General features: G+C 40.4%; 1 protein-coding gene across 1 annotated transcript in view; it reads left to right on the top strand.

Moving 5' to 3' along the window:
- PLOD2 (procollagen-lysine, 2-oxoglutarate 5-dioxygenase 2) overlaps positions 1–23399 on the top strand; it is a 59010-nt gene that overhangs the window by 5240 nt on the left and 30371 nt on the right. Inside the window, exons 2-5 of the mRNA XM_009890407.1 lie at positions 13151–13242; positions 14691–14827; positions 20549–20712; positions 21875–21987. Of these exons, the coding sequence (XP_009888709.1) occupies positions 13151–13242; positions 14691–14827; positions 20549–20712; positions 21875–21987 (506 nt within the window). The remainder of the gene's footprint in view (positions 1–13150; positions 13243–14690; positions 14828–20548; positions 20713–21874; positions 21988–23399) is intronic.

The raw sequence follows: 23399 nt of genomic DNA, 5'->3' as shown, positions 1-23399 counted from the left end.
AATGTGTATGTATGTGTGGGAATGTTGTAGCTCTAGAGAATAAATGACACTTAGTCATCAAGGAATATGTGCTTGCAAGCACAGCCTGACACCACAAGTGGCTTTAGGTGGTTTAGTTAAACTACTTCAGGAGTGTTTCCTTAAGGTGAATTCAGTTTTCAAAATACGGATTATACTGGTCGCAAGGAGACTAAATATATAAAGTCACTGTTTCATCCCAGGTATCTCTTTTTCCAGGAGCTAGAATTTATTTTACAATTTGTAGTAGAAGGTAAAACTAACAAATGACAAGTCCACCCAAGAAACAGAGTGAGTCTTTTATTTGGTGATCAGAGTAACCTGGCTTCTTCGTGTTCTCAGTGTATGTGCATGTCTGTGTGCCTTCTGTTATATAATATTTTAATGATATTGGTTCCAAGTGAGCACTGAGACTGCAGAAACCTAGCTACCTACTAATTGTTGAAATATTTAGATTATTGACAAATTAGAGTTGACATATTTGATCATTTCATTCTGTTTCTGCTTGAACCAAAATTAAAGAAACTGGATTACTGTATAATTTCTTTTAAAATACATGACTATTTTTGTAATGGAGTACAAAGTAATTGCAGATAAATCCTTAATAGTTTAAGGCTAAACAGTAGAACTCTGCCTTGGCTTAAAACACCGCTTTCAATTTTATAGGACTGTTCTGAAGAACCCCCTATATATTAGTGGTTGTCTTACCAGTTCTTATGGTCTGCCCTTTGAAAGTGTTCCAGGGTTCCTTCTTAGACAAGTTGCAAATTTATTGAATCCTTTTTGATGGTAGTACTGATTCTTGCAATGTAACTGCAAGTATGTTTTTAAAGCTGACATATGCAGTATTTGTAATTAATGCAAATAAACTGTAAGGGAAAAAGGCAGAAAAATGTTAAACAAAAATAGGTTTGGCATTTAAATGCCATTTCTCTGAGAGTTAATTCTGTACATGTGGGTCTAAGTGTTAATGTACTGAATGAGCCCCTTAGGGGTTCTTGCTGAAATCGTGCAGAAAATAATCAGTATCTGACAGAATTGCTTTTGTAACTTTTTTTTTTTTTTTGCACTAAAGTAAAAATGGATTGTTTACCTTTAGTCTTGTAGTTCACCTGAAACTTACAGGTGAAAAGTCACCTGAAAAAAACTTACCTGAAAAATACAGCAAAGTGTTTCCTTGGGCTCTCCTTGTAAGCAGTTTACTAATTCTGTTTTACATCACTGTAAAACAATTGTACATATGTTGGTGTGAGAGCAGAACCAGGTTCGTAAACTTAATAACTGAGGTTGCTGGCCCAGGGCTTTGATTTGAAAAGCATCTTGAAATATACATAGTACACGACGTGTCATGATGTCTTGTGCCAGAAGTGCTATTTTCAGGCTATTTCATGATTTGAAGGGCTGAGTTGTTCGAGGCAGTGCGCTACCTGTGTCTCGCAAGTGTGGAGTTTAAGTTGCTTGCTCACACAGAAGAGGGATCTTTGAAAAGTACGTTGTTTTCTCCCTTTCAGGGTTGCGTGGCCTGTGTTTCTGTTTGGAGAATTTTACATGTCCAGTATCTGGACAGAGGGCCAGATGTGAAGCTGTAGGGCAGCTTTTTCAGAAGAACTGACTAAACGGGGTGGTAGCGTCCGCTGTCGACATGAACCATGGGGCGGGCATGAAGGACGGTTACGCATTTTCAGGGCGGCTCCAGTTCCAGCTCTAATTTCTCCTTTTTTAAGCGAAGACTAGTCTAAGGAGAAACTGTTATTGCAAGTCTTGACTGCTGAGTTTCATTGATGGATTGATTAGCTGTCAGAAAACGGACTTTAACAGTGCCTGATGCTGTGTGTGACTGCTTCTGTTTAAACAGCTGGATTTGCTAAACAACAGCTTAAGAAGAAGCATGCTCTTCTCTAGATACATATTTATGAGAGAGACAGAGAAGGCAAAGCTACTAAAAGGCAGAAGCTGAGTAAACTTTCTCACTTAGACAGCTGATGTTAATTGTCCCCCGCGCTCAGCTGCAGAGCCCCGATGACAGTTTATAGCAGGGCCATCCAATTGGCATGTTCAGGCAACATCCAGCCTGTGCCATGACTCCATCCGCTCCCACTCGCAAGAAGATTTTTGTGGTTTGATTGCTATCTGGGCACTAATAAACAGCTGTAACCTGATCCGTTCCCTGCCTGTCAGGAAGCTGGGCAGCTCCTGTTGGAGGAGTTGCTTGGTGCATGGCAATGATGTCATTTACAAACAGTTGATTTGAATTTTTTTTCTTATCTGGGAACTAAGGAACGTGTCGTGTCGTTGCTTTACTACAGAATGACTGATGCAGTAAACAAGGTCTCATCCAAGTCCACTGAAGCTGATGGAAAAACCCTTGACTACTGCTGCTTGTGTCTGGTTTTGTTCAGCTATCAAAGCGAGGAAGTCTTGCATTAGAATGAGCGTGGGCCTGAGCACCGGCCAGCGCTGCAGCCAGGACTGACGCGGGTGATTGATGAGTGCACATACAGGTCTTAATGAGCGCTTGTTGACTGTATATTCAATACTACTACATTAAAAGAAAGTAAATTAAGAGCTGAGATCAGCAGGATCAGCTTTCAAATGCTTTCTGAAATCAGTTGTGTGTTAATATTGGGAGTAACTGCTGATCTTTGTCTGAAAGTTTGTGTACGTATATATGCATATGCAGAAAAATAGTTACAGAGATATAGTCTGTGGGTGGTGGTTTTTTATTTAGTTTGTTTAGAACTGGCTCTATTCAGCCAGTTTAGAACAGTTGATCGTTTCCATGTGAACATTTTAGATGCTGTATCTATGTGGCATCAGAAATGATATGATAAAAGACAGTCAGTAAGCAGCAGCTCAGCAGGCTCGCTGTTTGAGTCAGTACACATGGAAGAGGGAAATGCCTGTTCACACCCCTGTGGATTGTGAATTAAAGCACAAGGAATTTCTTTGCATGAGAAATCTTGCAGTATTTTCATAACAAACTGTAGTTTCTCAAATGCACAGTTGCTACTGCACTGTTCACCTCTTCATAAATGGATTTAGATTGCAGATGGCATTTAACAATAATGGGACTCCTGAATGCTAAGGCTCTTTCTAAGTCTTGGAAAACTTCAGTTTGGATTCAGTTAGTAGGAAAGAAAGAAAAGGGGAAAAAAAAAGAAAATAATTAGTGTCCCGTCCAGGGGCTGTGTGGACGGCAAGTGCTAATCTAGCATAAATTCTATATTATCAGAAAATTCAAAACAGCTCTTGCTTAATATAAGCACACATTTCTGCTAACCCAGCTTCTTTGTTCCTTTAAAACACGTGAGAAGGAGAACCCTGTAACAGGCAACACTTACTGTGGCTGAGGAAGTTGCACCAGTCTCAGCTATTCAGAAGTAACTGAAACTGGGAAATTATACATTCTATATTTCTTTCTCTAGTCAGCTTCTGAAAACTTCCTGCCTTTACTAGTTCCGTTCCATGGCTTGGGACAGGGTTGAGAGTTTTGATACCAATAGCTATTGCTGTGCAACTTTAACAAGGTCTACAAATCATCTGGAAGAGCACAGCAAGGATCATCCACAGACAGCCCATGTGTTGAGTGATCTCCGATAACTATAAATGCCAGTTGTGGTCATAAACTGTTTGCAACACTTTAAAGACAGCAGTATTTTTTTTTTTTCCTGTAGGTTGAACTATTTTGAGGATCAGGTGGTAGCAGAGGTGTGCCTACATTAGTTCTGCAATAACTATGCTTATACATCAAAAGACAGACTTCTATTTACTTTGCTTTAGTTTAATATATCTGGTTTAAAGTGGAGAAGGTAGAAGTCTGCTAATAGCTAGCTAAGAAGAATCTTGTTCTTTTTTGGAAATTACATAAATGGTGTTTGTGCTGATGTTTATATTTTGCAGTAAGACATGTATGTATTGAAATGTAGTGATGAACAGGAGGATTGTGATACAGAGGAAAACAGACCAAACTTTCAGAAGAGATCAGTACAGGAAGGTCTGCTTCTTCAAAATCTGGTCTTTAAGATTTATTTGAAACATTGCTTCTTAGTAATCCGTCTCTCTCACACAAGAATATATTTGTATAGGAAATCAGTTAGCTCACTATCTGTTAATTCTAATTTAATCTTTTATTTTAAATCCTATCACTTTCCAAGCTTTCATGAGTTTTTCAAGCATATTTTGTCTCCCCTCCTTGGATATTTTTAACCAACGATCCAACCATGCTATTAAATTGCAAAGGATCCAATCCTAGAAGGTGATCATAGCTACAGTTAATGGGACTTTGAAACCAGTTTGCCTCTCTGGGAAGCAGTAAGCTGTGGGATGAGTGGAGGCATGCAGCAAAGTGTTCTGTGTGGGGCAGAAGTTGACTGTGTAATATAAAGATCAGATAAAAAAACCCCAAACCTCAGTACTTCCAAATATGAAGTAGTATTGTTTATGCACCGGTCATCTTTCCCCCTCCTGGAGTGTAACGCAAATTTCTTTCCTGAGAAAAGAACATGACCATGTTTGCTGTTTTAGCACATTATCATGTTTCTGAAGAATCCTGGGGGAAAATAAACAGCTGTTGGATGGCTCTGTCTTTTTCTTCTTTAGGCCAAAAGTTTCATTTGACCAGAAATTCTTCTGTTGTCTTACTACTTTCTTTGACCATATGTACGTCATATATCTACCCAGTGTCAGTTTATATATGTTTACAGTTTGTGTTTTTCATGTTGTGTACTTAAGATCATCTTTGCTGCTGGATTGCATTAGCCAAGTATATGTATGTAGGTATAACTTATAATCATGGTTACATTGCATATGATGGGTTTCTCCTGTCTCCGGCTGTTTGACATCTTTCCAGATATGTGGATTTTCAAAAGCTTTATTTGATGGAGAATCTTAAGTTTAGGCTATAACTCCTATTTATAGGGAAGAAAATCAATTAATCAATTATCCTTTTGAGAAGTCAAATATTGCCTTCTTGAGTGATAAGTGGAAGATGGTGTTGTGCTAAAAATCTGGGTTTTGAAAGTGCTCTTTGATATTTCAACTTTTTAGTTGTCTTAACAGTTCTTTGGGTTTTGAACATACAGCCCAAGTCCGTATAAATGGGGAAGGGAAGTTGCTTTTGGCACCATTGGTGACCCTTTAGCTATCTCCAGAGCTTCAACATCGCTCGGAAGCATATGGAAGAACTGGTTTTAGTAAAGTTATCAACACTGTGTAGGAAGAGAATTGGTTATCATGACTGTATTGACTCTGTACAGTATTGGGTAGACCGATGATCCATTTCAGTTTTTGAATAATTTCTTTACTATTGTGGGCTTAAACCTTGTGCTGCATTCTCTTTAAAAAGCTCTTTCACAGTTTTGCAATTAATTGGGAATTCAGACTTAGGTTATTCAGTTTTATGGAGGAAACAGCAATTGAGCTTATTTATAAGATCTTTCCCAACAGGCTTTATATCAGCCATTTTTTTTGGATCTTGGTAAGTTTTGTCTTGTTCAGAAGATACTGTAGTGTATTTTACATTTTTCAGGATATCTTCCAGAAATATAAGTTATCTGTTAGAGAAATTACAGGGTATGTTAGTTGTATAGCAACACTGTATTCCCAAATAGCGTTTAAAGTTTTATTCTTCCAAAATTTACCAGTTTTATCATGAAGTTATGAGAAACTCTAGATATTGAATCCCAGTTATGGATCATGCCTTCACATACTCTGAGCTGACCCGCACACAGCTCAACCTGTGCTATTATCCTTTTATATTTGTGAACTCAAACATGTTGTACTCAATAGGCTTATTAGGGCAATGATATTAAAATGGTGTGTTCTCCAAACCGGGCTGGTGACATGCTGGAAAGCACCCACCAGGCGCTTCTGGTGTGCAAGCACCTATGCTGAAGGCAGAGCCGAGGACTGCTATTTCTCCTTCAGGCACAGAAATATTTTCGTTTTAGGGGAACAGAGTGGATGGGAAGGTCAAGGAAACTGCTAATTACATTCTGTTTCTTACTCAGACTACTGTAAAAGTCTCAGAACATGGATTTTGCTGATGGAGAATGTGGTTAGTGGAGGTGTGTAAGGAAGGAAAATAGAGAGGGGTGGAGCACCTCTCCTATAAGGACAGGCTGAGAGAGTTGGGGTTGTTCAGCCTGAAGAAGAGAAGGCTCTGGGGAGACCTTATAGCAGCCTTCCTGTATCTGAAGGGGGCCTACAAGAAAGCTGGAGAGGGACTCTTTGCAAGGGCCCGTACTGATAGGACGGGGGGGTAATGGCTTTAAACTAGAAGAGGGAAGATTTTGATTAGATATCAGGAAGAAATTTTTCTTTATAAGGATGGTGAGGCACTGGCCCAGGTTGCCCAGGGAAGTTGTGGCTGTCTCATCCCTAGAGGTATTCAAGGCCAGGTTGGATGGGGCGTTGAGCAACCTGGTCTAATGGGGGGTGTCCCTGCCCATGGTAGGAGGGCTGGAACTACATGCTCTTTAAGGTCCTTTCCAACATAAATCATTCTATGACTCTATGAACTTATTGAGGACGATTCTTCTAGCTCACTTTCTTGTTACTGGCTGAGTACGGAAGTTGGAAGGGAAAGTGGCATGGCCAAGTCTGAACTCAAAGATTTGAGATAATTAGACATGGAGTAGGTTGCCTGCCTTGGCAATTCACAGGCATACTGGAAACTTTAATCTAAAAACAAACAAGTTTTTTTTCCCCTTTGATTTTCTTTTTTTTCTTTTAACAGTTAATCTGTGGAAACAACAAATAATAGCGGAAATGCAATCAGAAGTCTGCAGTTAATTGGGGTTGTTTAGTCATTCTGACAACCACTTCTCAGTTCAGCTTACTTTTGAACATTCCTTATTACCGTGCTCTTGAAGTGTGACAGGAGGAATCCAGGCTGAAAGTACTTTTTTCCATTGTGTTGTGCTTTAGTGTGTCTCTCCAATGATGAAGTGTGCTCTTATGTGGTGTAAAGGCAAGCTAAATCCAGTCTGTGGGTTGGTTGGTTGGGGTTTTTTTTTGTGTGTTTGTTTTGTGTTTTTTTTTTTTTTTAATGGGAAACTGTACCCTGTTGGTCTTCCACATCTCCAGAGATGCAGGAGACATAATAATAGGCACAATTACATAGCTTAATTAATGGGCTCAGGTGCATCCGTGTGCCTATTCCAGATATCCATCTTGTGCATCTTCTATTCCAGGTACCTGCCCAGCCTGTGCCTTAGATTAAGGTCATGCAGATCTCTGCCAGACCTGACCTTTCTTTGACAGTGTGTATGTATTTTAATTTTTTTTTTTTTTTAAAATCTGTGGAGGCATTCCTAGTATGTCTCCAGCTCCCTAGCTTTTTCCATGATCTCTAGCAACTTGTTTATTTGCTTGCTGGAAACCTTTGATGATTTATTTTGAAACTGTACGTCTCTTTGATCATTTAATGGAGGGATTGATGCACAGTTGTTACTCTGTTGAGCAGTTTTGGGTGACATGTAGTCTGTAAACGAGAAAGTAGACTGTTTTATGTAGATACTAGAACATGGATAAAATCACATTCCAGGAACCAAACATCATTTGTTTACCATTATAAGACACTAGTTTTAAAGATATAGTGAGACTTTAGTAGCGTGTTACCAGGCACGGTTGTCTCCTTTGACCTTATGGCTCACTCCTGCTCCAGACAAGTCCATAGTACTTAAATCCGAGAACTAAATGTCAGCTCCTGTGTGGCTGTGAGCAATATTCTCAGTTTTGGCTGCTCTGAAGCTACTGTACCAGTGCCCGCAACCCTTGGTAGAAACTATGTAGTAATCTCTGTCGATGTTCATTCAAGATAAATAAGAACCGTGTGGGTGTGTGAGGAATGAGTGCAGTTCCTTGCGTACTTCCTTGCCAAGGTACAAGGAGAGAGGTCAGGGCTACTTAAAGCAGTCCTGCCGTGGCAATTCCTGGCGGAGACCTCGCCAGGCAATTCACTGAAGACAAAGGCTCTTATTTATAGTTCTGATTTCTAGAAATAAATATTTATGATGGAGTCAGGTCCCTGATGGTAGCACTACAAAAGATTAAGTAAGAGTGAGATGTTTTTATAAACCTTCCTTGGATTTCCTAATACATTGTGTGTGCTCTACGTGCAGTGTTGTCTTTCACAACTTGAGTGCTAAAAGGTTTCCTAACTTACATGTACAAATGAATTCTGTTTGTCACTGGATATACTATTCTTGGCCAAACGCTGCTCTCTCAGACTTGTTTTCAAAACAGAACAGCTGTTTTGTGAACGTAACTATCAGAAAGCTGACTGGTATAATTGCACTCTAGTAACTTCAGCACCCTCCTACCGGGCATGAAGCTCTTCAGAGATCCTTTTTTTTTTTTTTTTTTTTTTTTTCATGCCTTCCCGTTGAACTTCAGTATGGGATTTGCATTTCCTTTTTACACAAACTGACTTGACTTGTGGAAATAAATGCCAGGCTTGGTAATCCCCTCCAGTGAGTGCCAAGCTGCCTCTGGCCAGCTGCCTGCCGGGGGAGCCCAGTCCTGCCAGGCAGCCCGCACCCTCCGTGGCGTCCCAGTACCCTGCAAGTGTGGAGGGCTGTGACCGCCTGCTGTGTTCTTGGTTTCATATATGTTTGCATTTTGAGGATGCTGTTACTGTGTGTTGGAAAATATCACTGAGAGTGTGTATTCATCCCCTCGGGTGAGTGGGATAGTCAGATTTAAGAAACTGGATGGCTCAAGTCTGTATGTAAGAGCATACAGCGGAGCTCCTTAGGGTGGGCGCCTGGGTGGAGGGCAGGGCAGGGGTCTGTGCCAAAGTGGACGGTGAAGCAGGAACAGTGTTGCAGCAGCTAGAATTCATCGTGGGGTTCTTGCGAAGGCTGAGAATTTTGCGGCTTGCTTGCTGGGGAGTACCGGGCCACAGTGGTAACTTGGGGTCTGAGTAATTGCAGACAGCTTTCCGTGGCTACGCCTAGGTCTTCATTGCACAGCTGGAGCCCTGGAGCTGGCACAGCGGTGCTGCTGGGGACTCTGGGCCACTCGCTCAGCTTCTCAGTGCGACAGCCCGCGGTAAGGGCTCTGGGGCTGCACTGAACCTCTCGCTGGCGGGGCTCTTTGTGGCACCAAACCTGCTCCGCGCAGCAGGGACACTGTGGGTAGCTGCAGCTAAAATAGATGTAGCCGAGCACATCCTGAAATGGAAATCGCACTTGGATAAACTTGTCCCCCTGAGGTCTGTGTTGTACTTGCACATTTACACTCTTGTGAGTTCATGAAAGTCACTTTGGATTTGTGTTACTCGACACAAATGGAACAAGTGTTCTGAGGGGTTGTTATACCTAAATGTAGCAAACAAAGAATAGATTTTTTTCAAAGTCAATGAAATTAAAAGGTTAAAAAAATTAGCAGAAGTATTTGGTGGTCAGAAGCGTTCTCTTTACTCGCTTTCACCGGAAGAAACAAGTATCTCCCATGCTATGCTTAGTGGATCTCTGCCAGTAAAACTAGTGTAAGCTGTCACTCACATCTAAATAAAGTCACAGGAGCTTACAGGAATTACATTAATATTTTTGTAACGTCTTGCTAGCTAGAAGAGTGCTGCTTCCCTCATTTGGTTAATAATACCCTCTATAATGTGACAAGGTAACTGTCATTGTATGCGCTCTGCGTTGTGGCTCCATACAGGCTATAGACAGAATAGAAGCATGCTGCTCTGGTCTTTGGTCAGACAGATTACTTATTAAAAAAAAAAAAATCCACAAAACAAACCCAAGCAACGCCCCCCCCCAAAAAAAAAAAACAAAAAACCAACCCCAAACAAACTAACAACCCAAACAAAACCAACCAACAACAAACAACAAAGACTAAAAAGTCTATAAAGAAACTCTAATTCTAAATGGACTCTAAATGCTATAATTACATTTCGGCTGCACTTAAAAATTATTTAAGTACCATGTGCACCTAAAATTCTGTGGTGCGGCAGAGGCATGGAAATAAAGCCTTTTAAAACCTCTTGATCTGTAATTTTAAAAAATTGACCATTGGCAAGTATGCTAAAAAGAAAACTTTTCCAATGTGAATAATACCTTTATAAAAATAGCTTCCTGTTTGTTCTGTGACTGCTTGCAAACCTGACTCAGCCTACTCGGATTGCTTCATTGGCTGTGAGTGTAATACAGGTTCACTTGCAGTTTCATGTCAATATAAACTGCATTATTTGTCTGCTCAGCTTTCTCCGTTTTATATAGCTCAGGTCGAAATCCCTTATGATTTGGCACATCATTCTTTCTTCCTATTCTACAAAAGTCAAGTAACATACCAGGCTCCATAGTGAATCTTGACATAGATGAGCAATGCGTAGGTGGAATTACTGTGGGTTCCATTAAAAGAGTCACATTATCCCATAAAGAATAGTAGATTATTTTTTGCTTGCCAAACTGTACTTGTACGTTGATTTAATACTTTCTTTAACTTAGTGACTATGGGAGGAATCTGATGCATTCCACATTTTGTCATTTACATCATGTTGTCAAGTACAGATTTTTGCAATCCTTGCTGTTAGCATTTCTCAGGAAGGGGTAGGTGTGAAATATATCTACCCCAAACCAAATTCCATGGTTATAGTCAGCGCGTGACTGGTCACCTAGGAGACTTTCAATAATGAATTCACTTGGCTTGATGGTGCAGCCTGGTATGATCACATTTTTCCAGTTCCCTCTGATTTGAAAATGCAGTGCTTGAACAAAAAATTAATCATAACTTAATGTATTCCATAGAGAAAAATCAGATCCTCTGTCTTTGGTTCTGTTTTAGTCATAGTCTAAGATATCATGTCCTTTATTCATTCTGTGGCAACTTCTGTAGAATTACTTTAGATTGCATGACCTTTAGAATAAATGATTTTGAAGGTGCTGAACCATTATTGCTGTGTTTATGTCTATCTGTGAGTCAGTGCGTCTGTGAACGCGTTGCACTGGAATCCTCTGTGGAGATCCTCCTGCCCTTCTGAAACGTACTCGTGGGGTTTTCTTCTGATTCTTCTGAAGACTGCTAGCACTTAAGTAAGGAAAAAGATGGAGCAACTGATTTTCTAAAACTGTCTTCCCAAAAATTTTGGGTGTTCCAGTTGAGTTGATTGAAGCATTGCAATTATTTCCAGTTTCTTCTTTGCTGTGTATTGTATTGCAGGAGTGTCAGTCTGGTTCAGTAAGAGCCAGTAGTTAAAATAGTCACTAGGACTGTTGGCCAAAAGGAGCCAAAACAAAATACCAAACCCCCCCAAAACCGCTGTGGCAAGAATGTGAGAGAAATCTGCAATTGTGTGTGGTGAGGGAGCTGGGTAGAAACGTTGTCTGTACTTGAAGAACTTGGCCTGTGTGAGATAAAAACTGGAGGAGCCCTGCTCAAGGCACAGAGGAATCTTTTTTGTGGAGTAGGTAATGCGCATACGGTGCTGTCACTGCTTGAGGGTTACATCAGTTCAAGGAGTGACTGGGTGAGAGCAACATCACGAAGTGGACGGAGTGTTTCGGAATATGTGGAAACCCTACCCAGGTCAGGAAAACCCATAAACAGACTGGTACAAAAAGCAGAGGAAGCATCATATATGCTTATGTTATCCTTGCTCTGTCATGTACACAGTCATAGCTGCCATTGAGGATGGACTTGCCAGACCACTGTCTGACTTGGTAGGAGTGTTCTTGGAAGCGACCAGTTGACTACTGCTGAATCTAAGCCCTATGTCAGTGGAAAAAAATATCTGGCTCCTGAGACTAGTCTCTGTAGTTTGCCTGCTGTGGCTATTTTAGACAGATTTGAATTTCATTAGAACATGTGGTTTTTATGTTGCTCTGCAAACTCTGTCTGTGCTCCTACAGGTATTTTTGCTTGACTGAGCAGAGGTACACTTGAAGTATCCTGGCACTTGGCTGCAGAGCATCACACGAGTAACTTGCAAGGTGCATTTCTTCTATAAAGTGGGAAGCGGATCATGACCCTGTGTGTTAATTTCGCTGGTGTCAAATAAAACAAAATGGCAAGCAGTGATTTATTTGAATACACTCAGGATGACATCTTGGGTGTCTGAGGGCTGCTAAGTCTGTGGTGGTGGACAAGGCTGAAGGGTTAATAGGAATAATTTTCACAGCAGCCACTTCTAGCGCATGTTACTGTGCTGGTAAAGATAAACCCAGAGGATGTCTTTTGGGAAAGTGAAGCAACAACAGGCACTGTGTCTGGAATGCTCATTAGAGTCTATTAATTTTACTTTCTTGTAATGATTGATCTCATGGGCTCTGTTCAGAGGGCAGCTGTTGCTTGAACTCAGACCAAATTGGGAAACTGCAATGTGCTCTGAGATCCAGGCTGGTCTGATTAAATATTTGAGGTTGGATAAGGGTACTGTCTTTCTCATAGCTTTGAATTATGTACCTTGATTATACAGCACATTGCATAGGGTGCTGAATGTTGTTCAGTAGTTTAATTGGGAAGCTGTTTAGTGGGAATTCATGGCCTTGTTTGAACTATGTCGAAAACCCTGGGATATGAAAAGGAAATTGGTTGCACGGTCATTTGCCTGCATGCAGTAAGAGGGCAAAATTAGCACTGCTATAATTTACAGAGGCTCTGAATAAAAAAAACCCAACCTTACTCTTTTGTCTCTGCCCAAGGACTTAAAAGCACTGTCGGGGGACCGTTTTCCATGTTTGGTTTTTTTTTTTCGCCCTGTTTTCACGAGGAATATGAACTGCTTGCTTTCAGGGGAGTTACTGAAGTTGAGTGAAGTTCTCTGGTACCATCCAGTCCTGTGATAAGAGGTTGTAGGATTAGCTCTGACTGAAAAGTAAACAAGTTATTTTTGTTTTGAAGATTCCTTCCTGTCTAGTACTCATGCTAGCTTTGTTTTCATGTCTTGAGCTAGTTGTTTATAGAGTAGATAGATTTCTTTCCTTCCTCTTCCTGAGGGTAATTTTAAATACAGCACCCTTCTCCATAGCAGTTCTTGTTTGATAATGTCTCATGCCTATAATATGACAGTGTATTTGCCTCCTCTTTGAATGAGATGCGGGCAAGTCATAAACCCCCTGATCCAGTGCTGTTCAGTGCATTTTTTTGTTATTAATACACGTTCCTCCTTTTTCTCCCTCAGATAAACTACTAGTTTTTACTGTAGCAACTAAAGAAACCGATGGCTTTCACCGTTTCATGCGAACTGCAAAGCACTTCAACTACACAGTCAAGGTATTGTGTGTTTTCATACCAAATATTCATACTATGCAGCCTTTAGGACAGAAACAATGCAAAAGTAACTGAAGTTGCATTAGCTTCTTTGCATGCTGGGGCAAAGTAAAACAATTACAGAGCTGGGGGGCGGGTAGGGCACTTGCACATGGCCCCACTGCTGTCCCTGTTACTTAACCGATGGTTCTTCCACTGCCTTAGGAACTGCTCTGCAGATTAGTAGCTATTGTGATCAGGGTTCTCGGTCACTTACAGATTCTGTCATGATTTATCATATAGCCTCACTTTTCAGTGCGGCTAATGTTGTTTGCATGAATACTTCTGGAAGCTGTGCTGCACTCTGAGGGCTTTGGATGTCTCCTTCCTTCTTAGACAAGGCTGGATCCCTGCTGCAGGGAAGGAGGGTGGGTCACAACTGAAAGTTTCACTGTGTTTTCCAAGAACCTGTAATTCTTTGGGAGGACAAAACGTTTCTACCAGCCTTTTCTGCCTTGTTCCACTTCTCTGTATGCCATGTACTGAGGTTGGCCTTCACATGACCTTGGGAAAAAGGGAGACCATTAACCTTCTTCTAAACTTTCCCCACAAATTGGTTCTGCAAGAGAAAATCCAGGAATTCAGATGGTGTTATGAAATTTCTCTGCTTGCTTACCACAGTGCCTACACTATAAATAGGAAATTATTTGGATTCTGAAGTTTGACTTCTGCCACTGAACTTGGAAGACCGAGAGAACCTTTCCTAATATGATAGTGCTGTACTAAAGCACCCAAGAAGCCTGAGCTCTGGATATATCTATTAGCTTTGCAGATTTGTCCAAGACATCGTGCAATGTAGCTCTTCCAAGTTTTAGAAGTTCCAAAAACCTTATGCTCAAAACCCACAAAAAGTGTAAGGGTGTCTTCTGTTTTTTGAGGTATGATTTGCTATAGCACTTGGCTAGGGAGGAATTTTGTTTAGCTGATTTTAGCAGCCACCTATCCTTTCCTTGTACAAAAGTGTTCTGGAGGGATTTCAGAAAAACTGCAGCTTGCAATTTGTATTAGTAGTATCCTGATCCACCAAGGTCTCTCACACTTCCTATTCCTAAAGTGATTATATTGACTTTTAAAAGTCTCCTTCAGAATGTTTTTCCTAATACAAGTTTTGAAACAATTAGTAGCTGCCGCCTTTTTCTTTTTTTCTGAAGGAGACACATTTGAATAAATGTTGGTAACAGGCAGTTGCTCGATTCTTATTTGGTTAAGAAATGTCTCTCTCGTGTTTCTGCAGTGATGTCATTGTGCTGAATGCTGCTTCAGACATGGAAAACTTATGATGCTGGAAATGCTGGCTTGCTATGCTTTAATGTGTTGCTTCTGCTTTAACATCTGTTTTCAATAAGGATCTGCTTTAAAAAGCCTCTTGGTTTTGGGTACTAGTAAAAAGTGTTCTTTTTTTCTTGTTCCAGGTATTTGGAAAAGGTGAAGAATGGAAAGGTGGTGAGCTGCCTAACTCTATTGGCGGAGGGCAGAAAGTTCGCCTGCTGAAGGAAGGCATAGAAAGCTATGCTGATCAAGAGGACTTGGTTATAATGTTTGTTGAATGGTGAGCAAACCTGGCTTGTTGCCGTTAAATTTTAGTCTGGGTAGGCACGCAAAAGTAGCTGCTGTGACATGCTGAAAGTTGTGTGCTGCTTTTCCCCCTCGCTGTTTATTTGAGAGGGCTTGCTTCCATTTTTCTCCATTCATAAAAATAGTAGATTGCTGTGGGAGCAATCGTTACTTTTTTAACAGATTTACAGATGTAAGAGTTGTTCATAGTTCTGCTGCCTCAAGGGGGTAAAAAAATGTTATTGGGAGCTGTCAGGCTTTTAGGCAAGCATTTGTCCTCTCCCTGTTCAGCTGCGGTGAGGGCAGGACGTGGCTGTGGGCTGGGAGTGTGGAATGGGGGGGAGAACAAAAGCAGCTCCAGAAATAAAGTGGCCAGTAGGGACCAGAGCATGATCTTGTTCCATGAAGTAACAGTGATACAGAGGAGGCTGGAAAATGGGCCTGAGGAAAGCATTTAACAGGAGAACTTCTTTTACATGTTAGAGAACCGAAACAAGAGGCTCGGTGCCAGATGTACCCTTGGTGCCTATGCCATACGTGAGATGGAAGGATGGAGAGACAGCGGTGCTGCAGATGCCAGACTATAGCTCATAGCACAACTATGCTTGAATGTCCTCACTGGAGGCAAGATAGGTTTCTCCCTGTCACAGAGAACAGGGAGCTCAAACGTATTCACATCCTACTTTTTCCATTGCTTCCTTCTGCTCTTTTTCCCCCCTCCTCCTCTTTTGCTCCTGTGACAAGAACATGATCAGAGCTGCTAAGAATCCAGCTGACAGCAGCTGCCAACCTCTTCCATACTAGTGTTAACAAGAGTAGGGTCACAGCTCTAAAAGAATCCCTGCAAGGAAGGCACAGGACCAAGTCTCGAACTGGGGACATGGAGCCTTGATTGCAGACAGGCAGCCTGGGGGGGGTACCGAGCGCGAGCTTGGAGAGGTTTGTGCATGGGTTCATGCTGCTGTTACCAGTTCATGTTGGAATCTGTGCTCCAGAATTTGCTTTCAGCTTTTATCCTGCTTTTTAAAATTTACTTAATGTTTAAAATTGGACAGCTGAAGAATTTGGGGGACGCCTTTGCAAGTTAGAAGTCTAGCAGGAATTGTACAGCAGACATCAGCACGAGAGAGAAACTGGTCTGGCAGTGGTATTTACTGGAAAGTTCATTTGTTGTTTTGCATAAGTTAAATGTTCAGTAAAGTTGGAGTAGCCTATTAAACTGGTAGCAAATTTAAAGATGCTACTCAGTTTTCTTTTTTAATTTTACCTCTCGTGATAAGTTGAAGATAGAGCTAGAAAGCCAATGGCTAAATCATCTTAACCAAATTATGAACAAGCTTGATAAGGGAAACTTGTTACACCAAATATTTTCTTTGTATGCTTAATTGACAGTAAAGGTAATGTAGAATTTGCAGGTACATGTTCAGTTTTTGAATTTTTTTCTTATTGACTTGATCAGTTTTGCATTTGGTAAGTGAATAAAGTGTCTGTAAGTAAATATATTACATGTTTGTTGATGGCGTTGTCCTACTGATAATGCAATAACTGAAACTTTTTAAGATTAATTTGAGAGATTTTGTTCTTTACTAAACGCTTAGATGAATCGTATGTTTCCCAAATGTTTACTACTTACATTGAATTTCCTTTTTTTTTTCCAAATCTATTATCCTGATTTGTCACTATTTTCTCCCTATATGGTAAAATATGCAAATTTGTTATCAGATTTGGGTACAGCTCAAATTCTTCTCCAACATCATTTATTCTCTAGAGGGGCAGGCTGTGTGCTGACATGGATAAGAGAGTACAGAGGACCACGTGTGTTGAAGTACAGATGTCATAATCTTTCTTGCCATGAAAAATCACAGGATTTAAGGCTTCCCAAGTTCTTGAGGTTCATAATCCCAAGTACATATTGATTTAAAGCTGGTGGAACTGATTCAAAATAGGAGGAAAAAAAATAGTTTGCTGATTCTAGCATGATGTTTTAATTCTAATGAGCTTTTTCATTTCCAGGAATCCTAGTTTGCAATTTAAATGTTGATCGATGTAGCATTAACTTTGAAAAAGACAAATATAGTGAACTTCCTTTCTTTTTCAAGTGTTTTTCATTATATTCATTGTGAAGCATTTGGAGTATTAATCGGGGGGGGGAGTAGGAAGTGTCTGGTTTACTTACTGTAACTAGGCAAACCATTTCTAGTGAACTGTTTACTTAAAAAAAACTTAGCTGCTTGCCTTTTTTTTTTTTTTTTGAGCAGTTTTTTATATGGCTCACAATTCTGGAAATAGGCTGAACTTCTGTGGACAGCTTGTGTCTAGGTGCAGATAGCAAAATGCTTTGCCTGCAGATGGAATACTATTTAAACTAGGCTTGTTTTTGTGAGGACTAACTACTGGTTTACTTTGGACCATCTCAGATTGAACTGGATAATGGCCAGTGTAGACTGGATAAAATGGTTGATGCTGTGACTGTTCGTCCAGAACTCCCACAGCCATCTATTTGTATCATGGAAGACTTTTGAAGCCTCTCAGTTTGGTTTGTTTTTTTTTTTTTCCTGTTTGTTTGGGGGACTTGTTGGTTTGGGGTTTTTTATTTTGTTTATTTTGTTTTCTTTGTAAACATTTGTCAGAAAGTGAGGGATAATTACATTTTCTACACATCTCAAAATGGTTAAGGTGTGATCCTGGTGGGGATACCGTGTAAATGACAAAATGCCTGTGGGGCTGAACAGTCCAGTTAAAGAAGATGAAATACGGGACCTGAATTGCTGATTACTAGCACGCCTCTCCTGTTTGTATTTTGAGCTCTTAACCTGCAGCTCCAATGGCAACAAGTCCTTTTTGTTGTAAAAGTTGTGGATGCAAAAATTGCATGCTCAATTCCAAGGACCTGAGCCACTGTCGCCATTTCCCTGTGTTGCTGGGGGCACTGGGTGCGTAGCCAGGATGCTTTGCAAAAGGGGAGGAGGGATGGGTGGATTCCAGCCCCAAGCATCTGCCATCTGGGAGCTTCAGGAAATGGGATTGGAGTTGTGGAAACTTTCTGGTTGTTTTTTTTTTCTTTTTTTTTTTCTTGCTTTCTACTTAATCGGAAGGATTTATGAAGAATAAATAAAAGAGTATCTGAGCTTTTCTAGCTTGCCAAGGTAGCCTGCTTTTTCCTAGATATATCCACGCTTTTTCTTCCCCATCAAATTTTGAAGCCCTGTTTAAATTCAGTCATGTGCATCACCCATTATAAGAATATAAACTGTCAAGGACCCATTTTGTGATGGTCTTAGTGGTGTAGACCCGAGGTGAATCCTTCCTGACAGTAGGAGTTGAGTGCCAGATAGATTGAACATAATCTGACGTAGCGGGTAAGGAAGGCAAATGATGGATTTATAGCTTTTAGTTTGACTCTAGAAGTTTTCCTGTTGCCTGGAGAGAAAAGCAGGAACCTCATAAAGCAGCTGATGGGGAGACTGGCAGCAAAGGACAGAAGGCTGGTGGAGGTCCTGCCCGGGAGGAGGTGCCAGAGGGCCATGAAAATTAGTGGAAAATGTAGTTCCGTGCTGGATTCATACTCCTGCATAATATGCATTAGTGTATGAAGTTTACAATAATTGATAATGCAGTTTAGCAGCTCCGTACTGTGCTTTGTATTATAAACTGTGCTGTATTAAGTAGCATATTCCTTTCACAAGCAGAGGCTGTGGCTAGCCCAGCATGTTGCTCAACTTTGGCTTTCTTTTCCAGAATGACAATCCTTGGAAGCAATGTTCCAGGGGTGTTTGGTTCCTTCCCGCAGCTGTAAGTCATTGCAGCAGCAGCGCTAACCTGATCAAAGAGGAGAGGCACAGCCTGCCATAAGCTATTAAGTTAAAGCCTCAGACAAATCTCTGTTTTTGTCTGTCTTCAACTTGTCTCCTGTTTCTCGCTTGTTCTTCAGGCTCGTTCTGGCTTTGAATTGAGCTACACCAATTGAATGGAAAAGGGAGGGAAGTGTATTCCTGTATGTTTGGGCAGAAAGAGGCAGTTTTTGCAAAACCGGGGAAGCTCCAAAATGTACAATATTTTTTTTTTTACATTCTTCTGCCAAAATTACAGAAAAACAAAACAGTGAGAGTTTTCGGAAACCCACTTACTTTATATAGACTACAGAACACTTCCTCTCCAGGGTTCATACTTTTCTCTGCAGTGGAAATCTTCTCTTTTGCATTTGTAAGCCAGCTGTTGTTCAGTCCTCTTAGGCCAATTGCATGAAATCCCCTTTGAAGAAAGGACATTTAAAATAATTTCAGAACTGTAATAAAGAAGTACCAGAAGTCAGTAATGGTTCATCTGTTGGCACTATTACTGAGTGATACACTGCAATCCAAAAAGTTCTGTGTAGTGCAGGTGAGGGTACTGCTGTCCTCCTTAGCCCAGCTAAAAGACTTTGCAAGAAGAAAATCTTGGTCGAGGTTAGACCTTCTGATTTTTGGTAGCTGTACCATTCCTTTGCCCTATATCAGGGCTGATGATTTTCAGTTGCTAAGGTCAATGCGTGGAATAAGAATATACCTGCATTCGGATGAGGAAGCTGTGAGGCTGAGATGCTGCCATTAAATCCAAATATTCTGCTTCAGCCAGAGCCTAATCTATGACATGATTCCGATAAGAGTCTGTCACAGTTTCATGCAATGTAATATGAACCTTGAAGTGGTTTGCACATTAATGCTTTTACATGTAGATTTCAAATAGAAACAAAGGAACCTTATACTCTGAATAATTTAATAATTTATACATATTTAATGGATCGTTGTGTGTGTGGTTTTTTTTTTTTCTTTTTTTTTTCTTAGAGGCATTGATTTAGATATGGTTCAACAAGAAACCACTAGGCTTGTGATACTACATTCTTCCATGAACTTTGCCAAACCCTTGCGTGTTTCTTTCGGTTTCGGGATAGTGCTGACCTTTGGCTGTGGGTAGCTGCTGTTTTTAGAGATGAGCCCTTCACCTTTAGGTCTTTGTCCTCAGTAGGAGCTGGGAGTCAAATCTGATGAACACATAAAGGCAGGTGAAGTTTTTCATAAATAGAGCTTGTGAAGTTTAGAGCCTTCTGAAGTTTTCAGCACATTAAAGAGGTTGAAGGAGAAATCTATATATTTTCAAGATGCAACACAGTTTAAGTTTAGGGGCAACTGAACTTTACTGAGAAATATCTAAGTTCATTCTCAAGAAGACTTCAGAAGAAAGTTGGTACCATCATGTTTTAGAACAATGTCATCTTGAGTTTCCCAGTGAGTCACCAAAATCATCTTTCAGTCCTACTCTATTTCATCTGCTATATTTTGATTTTTTTTGTTGTTGTTGTTCTTAAACACATAAACAGTTTTCTAAAGGGGAAAAAATATTTTTTTTCACTCAAAATACATGAAATGTGAAAATCAATTTCAGGTAGACATAATCTGAAGGAAAAAGAATGTCCAAAATGTGGAAGGTTTTAAAAAAAAAAAATGCAAATAGAAGGGGAAACTGTATTGGATAAATAGTACTGGTTGAAGTTTTTCTCCTAGAAGAGTATAGGATTTTTACATGATGATAAACATCATTTAATGAGTCATTTTTCAGAATAAAAGGTCTTTCTGTATGATTTTTTTTTTTGAAATTTGAATAGTCCAAACACTTGTTGTTTTGAACACAGAAGCTTAAAATTAAACTAATCTAATGGATATCTTTTCTTTATTTTCAGCTATGATGTTATCTTTGCAGGGGGCCCTGAAGAACTGCTAAAGAAATTTCAGGAAACTAATCATAAAGTGGTGTTTGCAGCAGATGGACTAATTTGGCCAGATAAAAGGCTAGCTGACAAGTATCCTGTTGTCCGGAGTGGAAAACGATTCCTGAACTCAGGAGGCAAGTGTGATTCTTGAACGCACTAAACTCTCGAACTTGAACATGACTCACTTCTGTTATCTGTTTTATGTATTTGTATGTAGAGCTGTTCCTGAATTTCCAAAGTATAAAATCGAGGACTGGATTTGCTGTCACCCTCATTCCCTCTCCCTCCCCACTTGAAAAGCTCCTCTTCTGTGCTCAAGAGTAGTTTTCATTCAAACTTACGTAGTATTTGTTAGCAATAACTTGTAAATAGCAGGTAAAAAGATTAATAGCCTATCAAGCAACTGTGCCTTGCAACGAAATGCTATGCAGGGATGACCCACTTGCCACCAATTGAACGTACTTCAGAAACAATCTAGTGTAGAAGCCAAGTCAAAGCAGTAAATGCTATTTATAGGCACAGTTTAGCTGGGTCACAGAATTTCTTGACTTGGCTACCTTGTTCTTGGGGATTTTTGCATACAGATGTGCTGGTAGGTCTGCCTGGCCTGTCAGCATGGCTTAGGCAGTTCATTCCAAGAAAAGTGCGAGTTACTCGTGTTAATCTCAATGATGTGTTAATTCTGGAGTCCTCCTTTAAACACCAGCTTTGGTAATAATACATGCTCTGACACTGATATTTTTTAACTGCTACAGAGCACAGTATGTCACTTCTCCTAGGTACATGGTGCTGGGCAGCGTGTGGATCTGGGAGTGTCCCCACTCTCTTCCTTCTCTTCTTTACCTCGCCTATCTTTTTTTGTTTTGGCTTAAACGTAACATACATTGGTCTTGAGTTGAATTCTCTTTGTAATTCTGGGAGTATTAGATTCAGGCTTCTCTGCCAGCAATAAGTGATTGATGAAAACGAAACTTTTTCCACAGATGGGCTTCCTGGGAACAGTAATAGTGTAATCTCATGCTTTGAAGTTCTCAGGACTGTCCTAAACAGATCTGTTTCCTATTTTTTCCCTTAAAGTAGCATTAATATAAATATAACCCTTAATTATGAACTCTTTAAAAAACCAGAATTGGTACATATCAGAGGAAGAAAACTGGATTTTTGAGCCAAGTTGTATGAATTTCATACTTTTCCTTTGCTGGCACCAAACAGTCAGAGTGAAGTCCCTGACTAGTGGACAGCATTGGCAGAGTAGTGCTTTTTATGGAAATAACTTATGTGTGTGTGATATTGCAGGATTTATTGGTTATGCTCCATATATAAATCGGATTGTGCAGCAATGGAATCTGCAGGATAATGATGATGACCAGCTGTTTTACACCAAAATCTATGTTGACCCATTGGCAAGGGTAGGTAGTGACTGGCTTTCTCATTTCTTTTTGCTTGAAATAACATGCTGCTCCTCATAAAAAATCAGGAGATAAAAATAAAAGGAATGCTGTCTCTTTATTCCGGAGTGCCATGTTGATGTTGTGTTTGTTCTCTGGAGGTTCCTACTGTCAGAGTGATGAACAGGCTTCCAAAGGGTCATGAGTTGATATATTATTTCAGGCTGTCTGCAGATCCAGGCAGGTTGTGCTTCGTTGTTAAAAATAATAGCTCTGAGGTATATGATTGGACACATTCATCTCAATGAGGGTCCCATGTATTTGGCAGTTTGACAGCCAGAGAATGTGGCATTTTTCCAGGGTGTCACTACATTTCTTGCTGATCCAGTGTTTTATATTTTGGCTTGCTGCCATTTCAGATCCTGCCTGCAGCTGCCTCTCACTCTTCAGCTTTTTGCGCAGATACGTTCAATAAAGCTGCATCGTAAATTTTTGGTGAAGACCTCTCTGTGACCTGGCTTAACAAAGTTCTCTGCTGAGTAGCAGCATTAAAGCAAGATAGATGTCAGGGTCATGGCCCTAATGCTGGAAAAAGAGGGCTAAGAAAAATTAACAATGTACTAATGCAAAAAGACTTTTAAAAGCTGATATTGCACAATTTTGAGGCTGATTTTGAGCATTTGTATGTTTAAGGAAGATGTGAAGTTTCTGAAATACATACATGTTTGTCCATTGTTATGCCTGAGACATCAGGCATGTTTAGATACAGGTACTGGAATAGAATACAGTATTTCAGTTGGAAGGGACCTACGAGGATCATCTAGTCCAACTGCCCGATCAGGACGGGGCTGACCAAAAGTTAAAGTATGTTATTAAGGGCATTGTCCAAATGCTTCTTAAATGCTTGACAGGCTTGAGGCATTGACAGCCTCCCTAGGAAGCCTGTTCCAGTGTTTCACCATTCTCTGGGTAAAAAAGTGTTTCCTAATGTCCAGTCTAAACCATCCCGGGCACAGCTTTGAACCGTTCCCATGCATCCTGTCACTGGATCCCAGGGAGAAGAGATCAGCACCTCTCCCTCCACATCCCCTCCTCAGGAAGCTGTGGAGAGCAATGAGGTCGCTCCTCAGCCTCCTTTGCTCCAAACTAGACAAGCTTAAAGTCCTCAGCTGCTCCTCATCGGACATTTCTTCCAGCCCTTAATGTTAGAATTGGTTTTGTGCAAGTTAGGTCAGATGCTAGATACGCAATTGAAAGGACAGGGTGTAGAGACATTAAAGCTGACTGTGCACCAAAGTCAGAAGTAAAAAAAAAAAAAAGTCAGAAGCTGTCTAAACAGATTGTCTTCTAGACAAAAAATGCGTACCTCTGCACAGCGCAGTACTGCACTGTGATTCAAAATGCCTCCATGGCGCTTGGCTTGGGATACTGTA

This window comes from Charadrius vociferus, unplaced genomic scaffold (genome assembly GCF_000708025.1).
Source record: "Charadrius vociferus isolate BGI_N301 unplaced genomic scaffold, ASM70802v2 scaffold650, whole genome shotgun sequence".
Classification (NCBI taxonomy): domain Eukaryota; kingdom Metazoa; phylum Chordata; class Aves; order Charadriiformes; family Charadriidae; genus Charadrius; species Charadrius vociferus.
The sequence above is the reverse complement of the archived record's forward strand: the minus strand, read 5'-3'. Positions and strand labels throughout refer to the sequence as shown.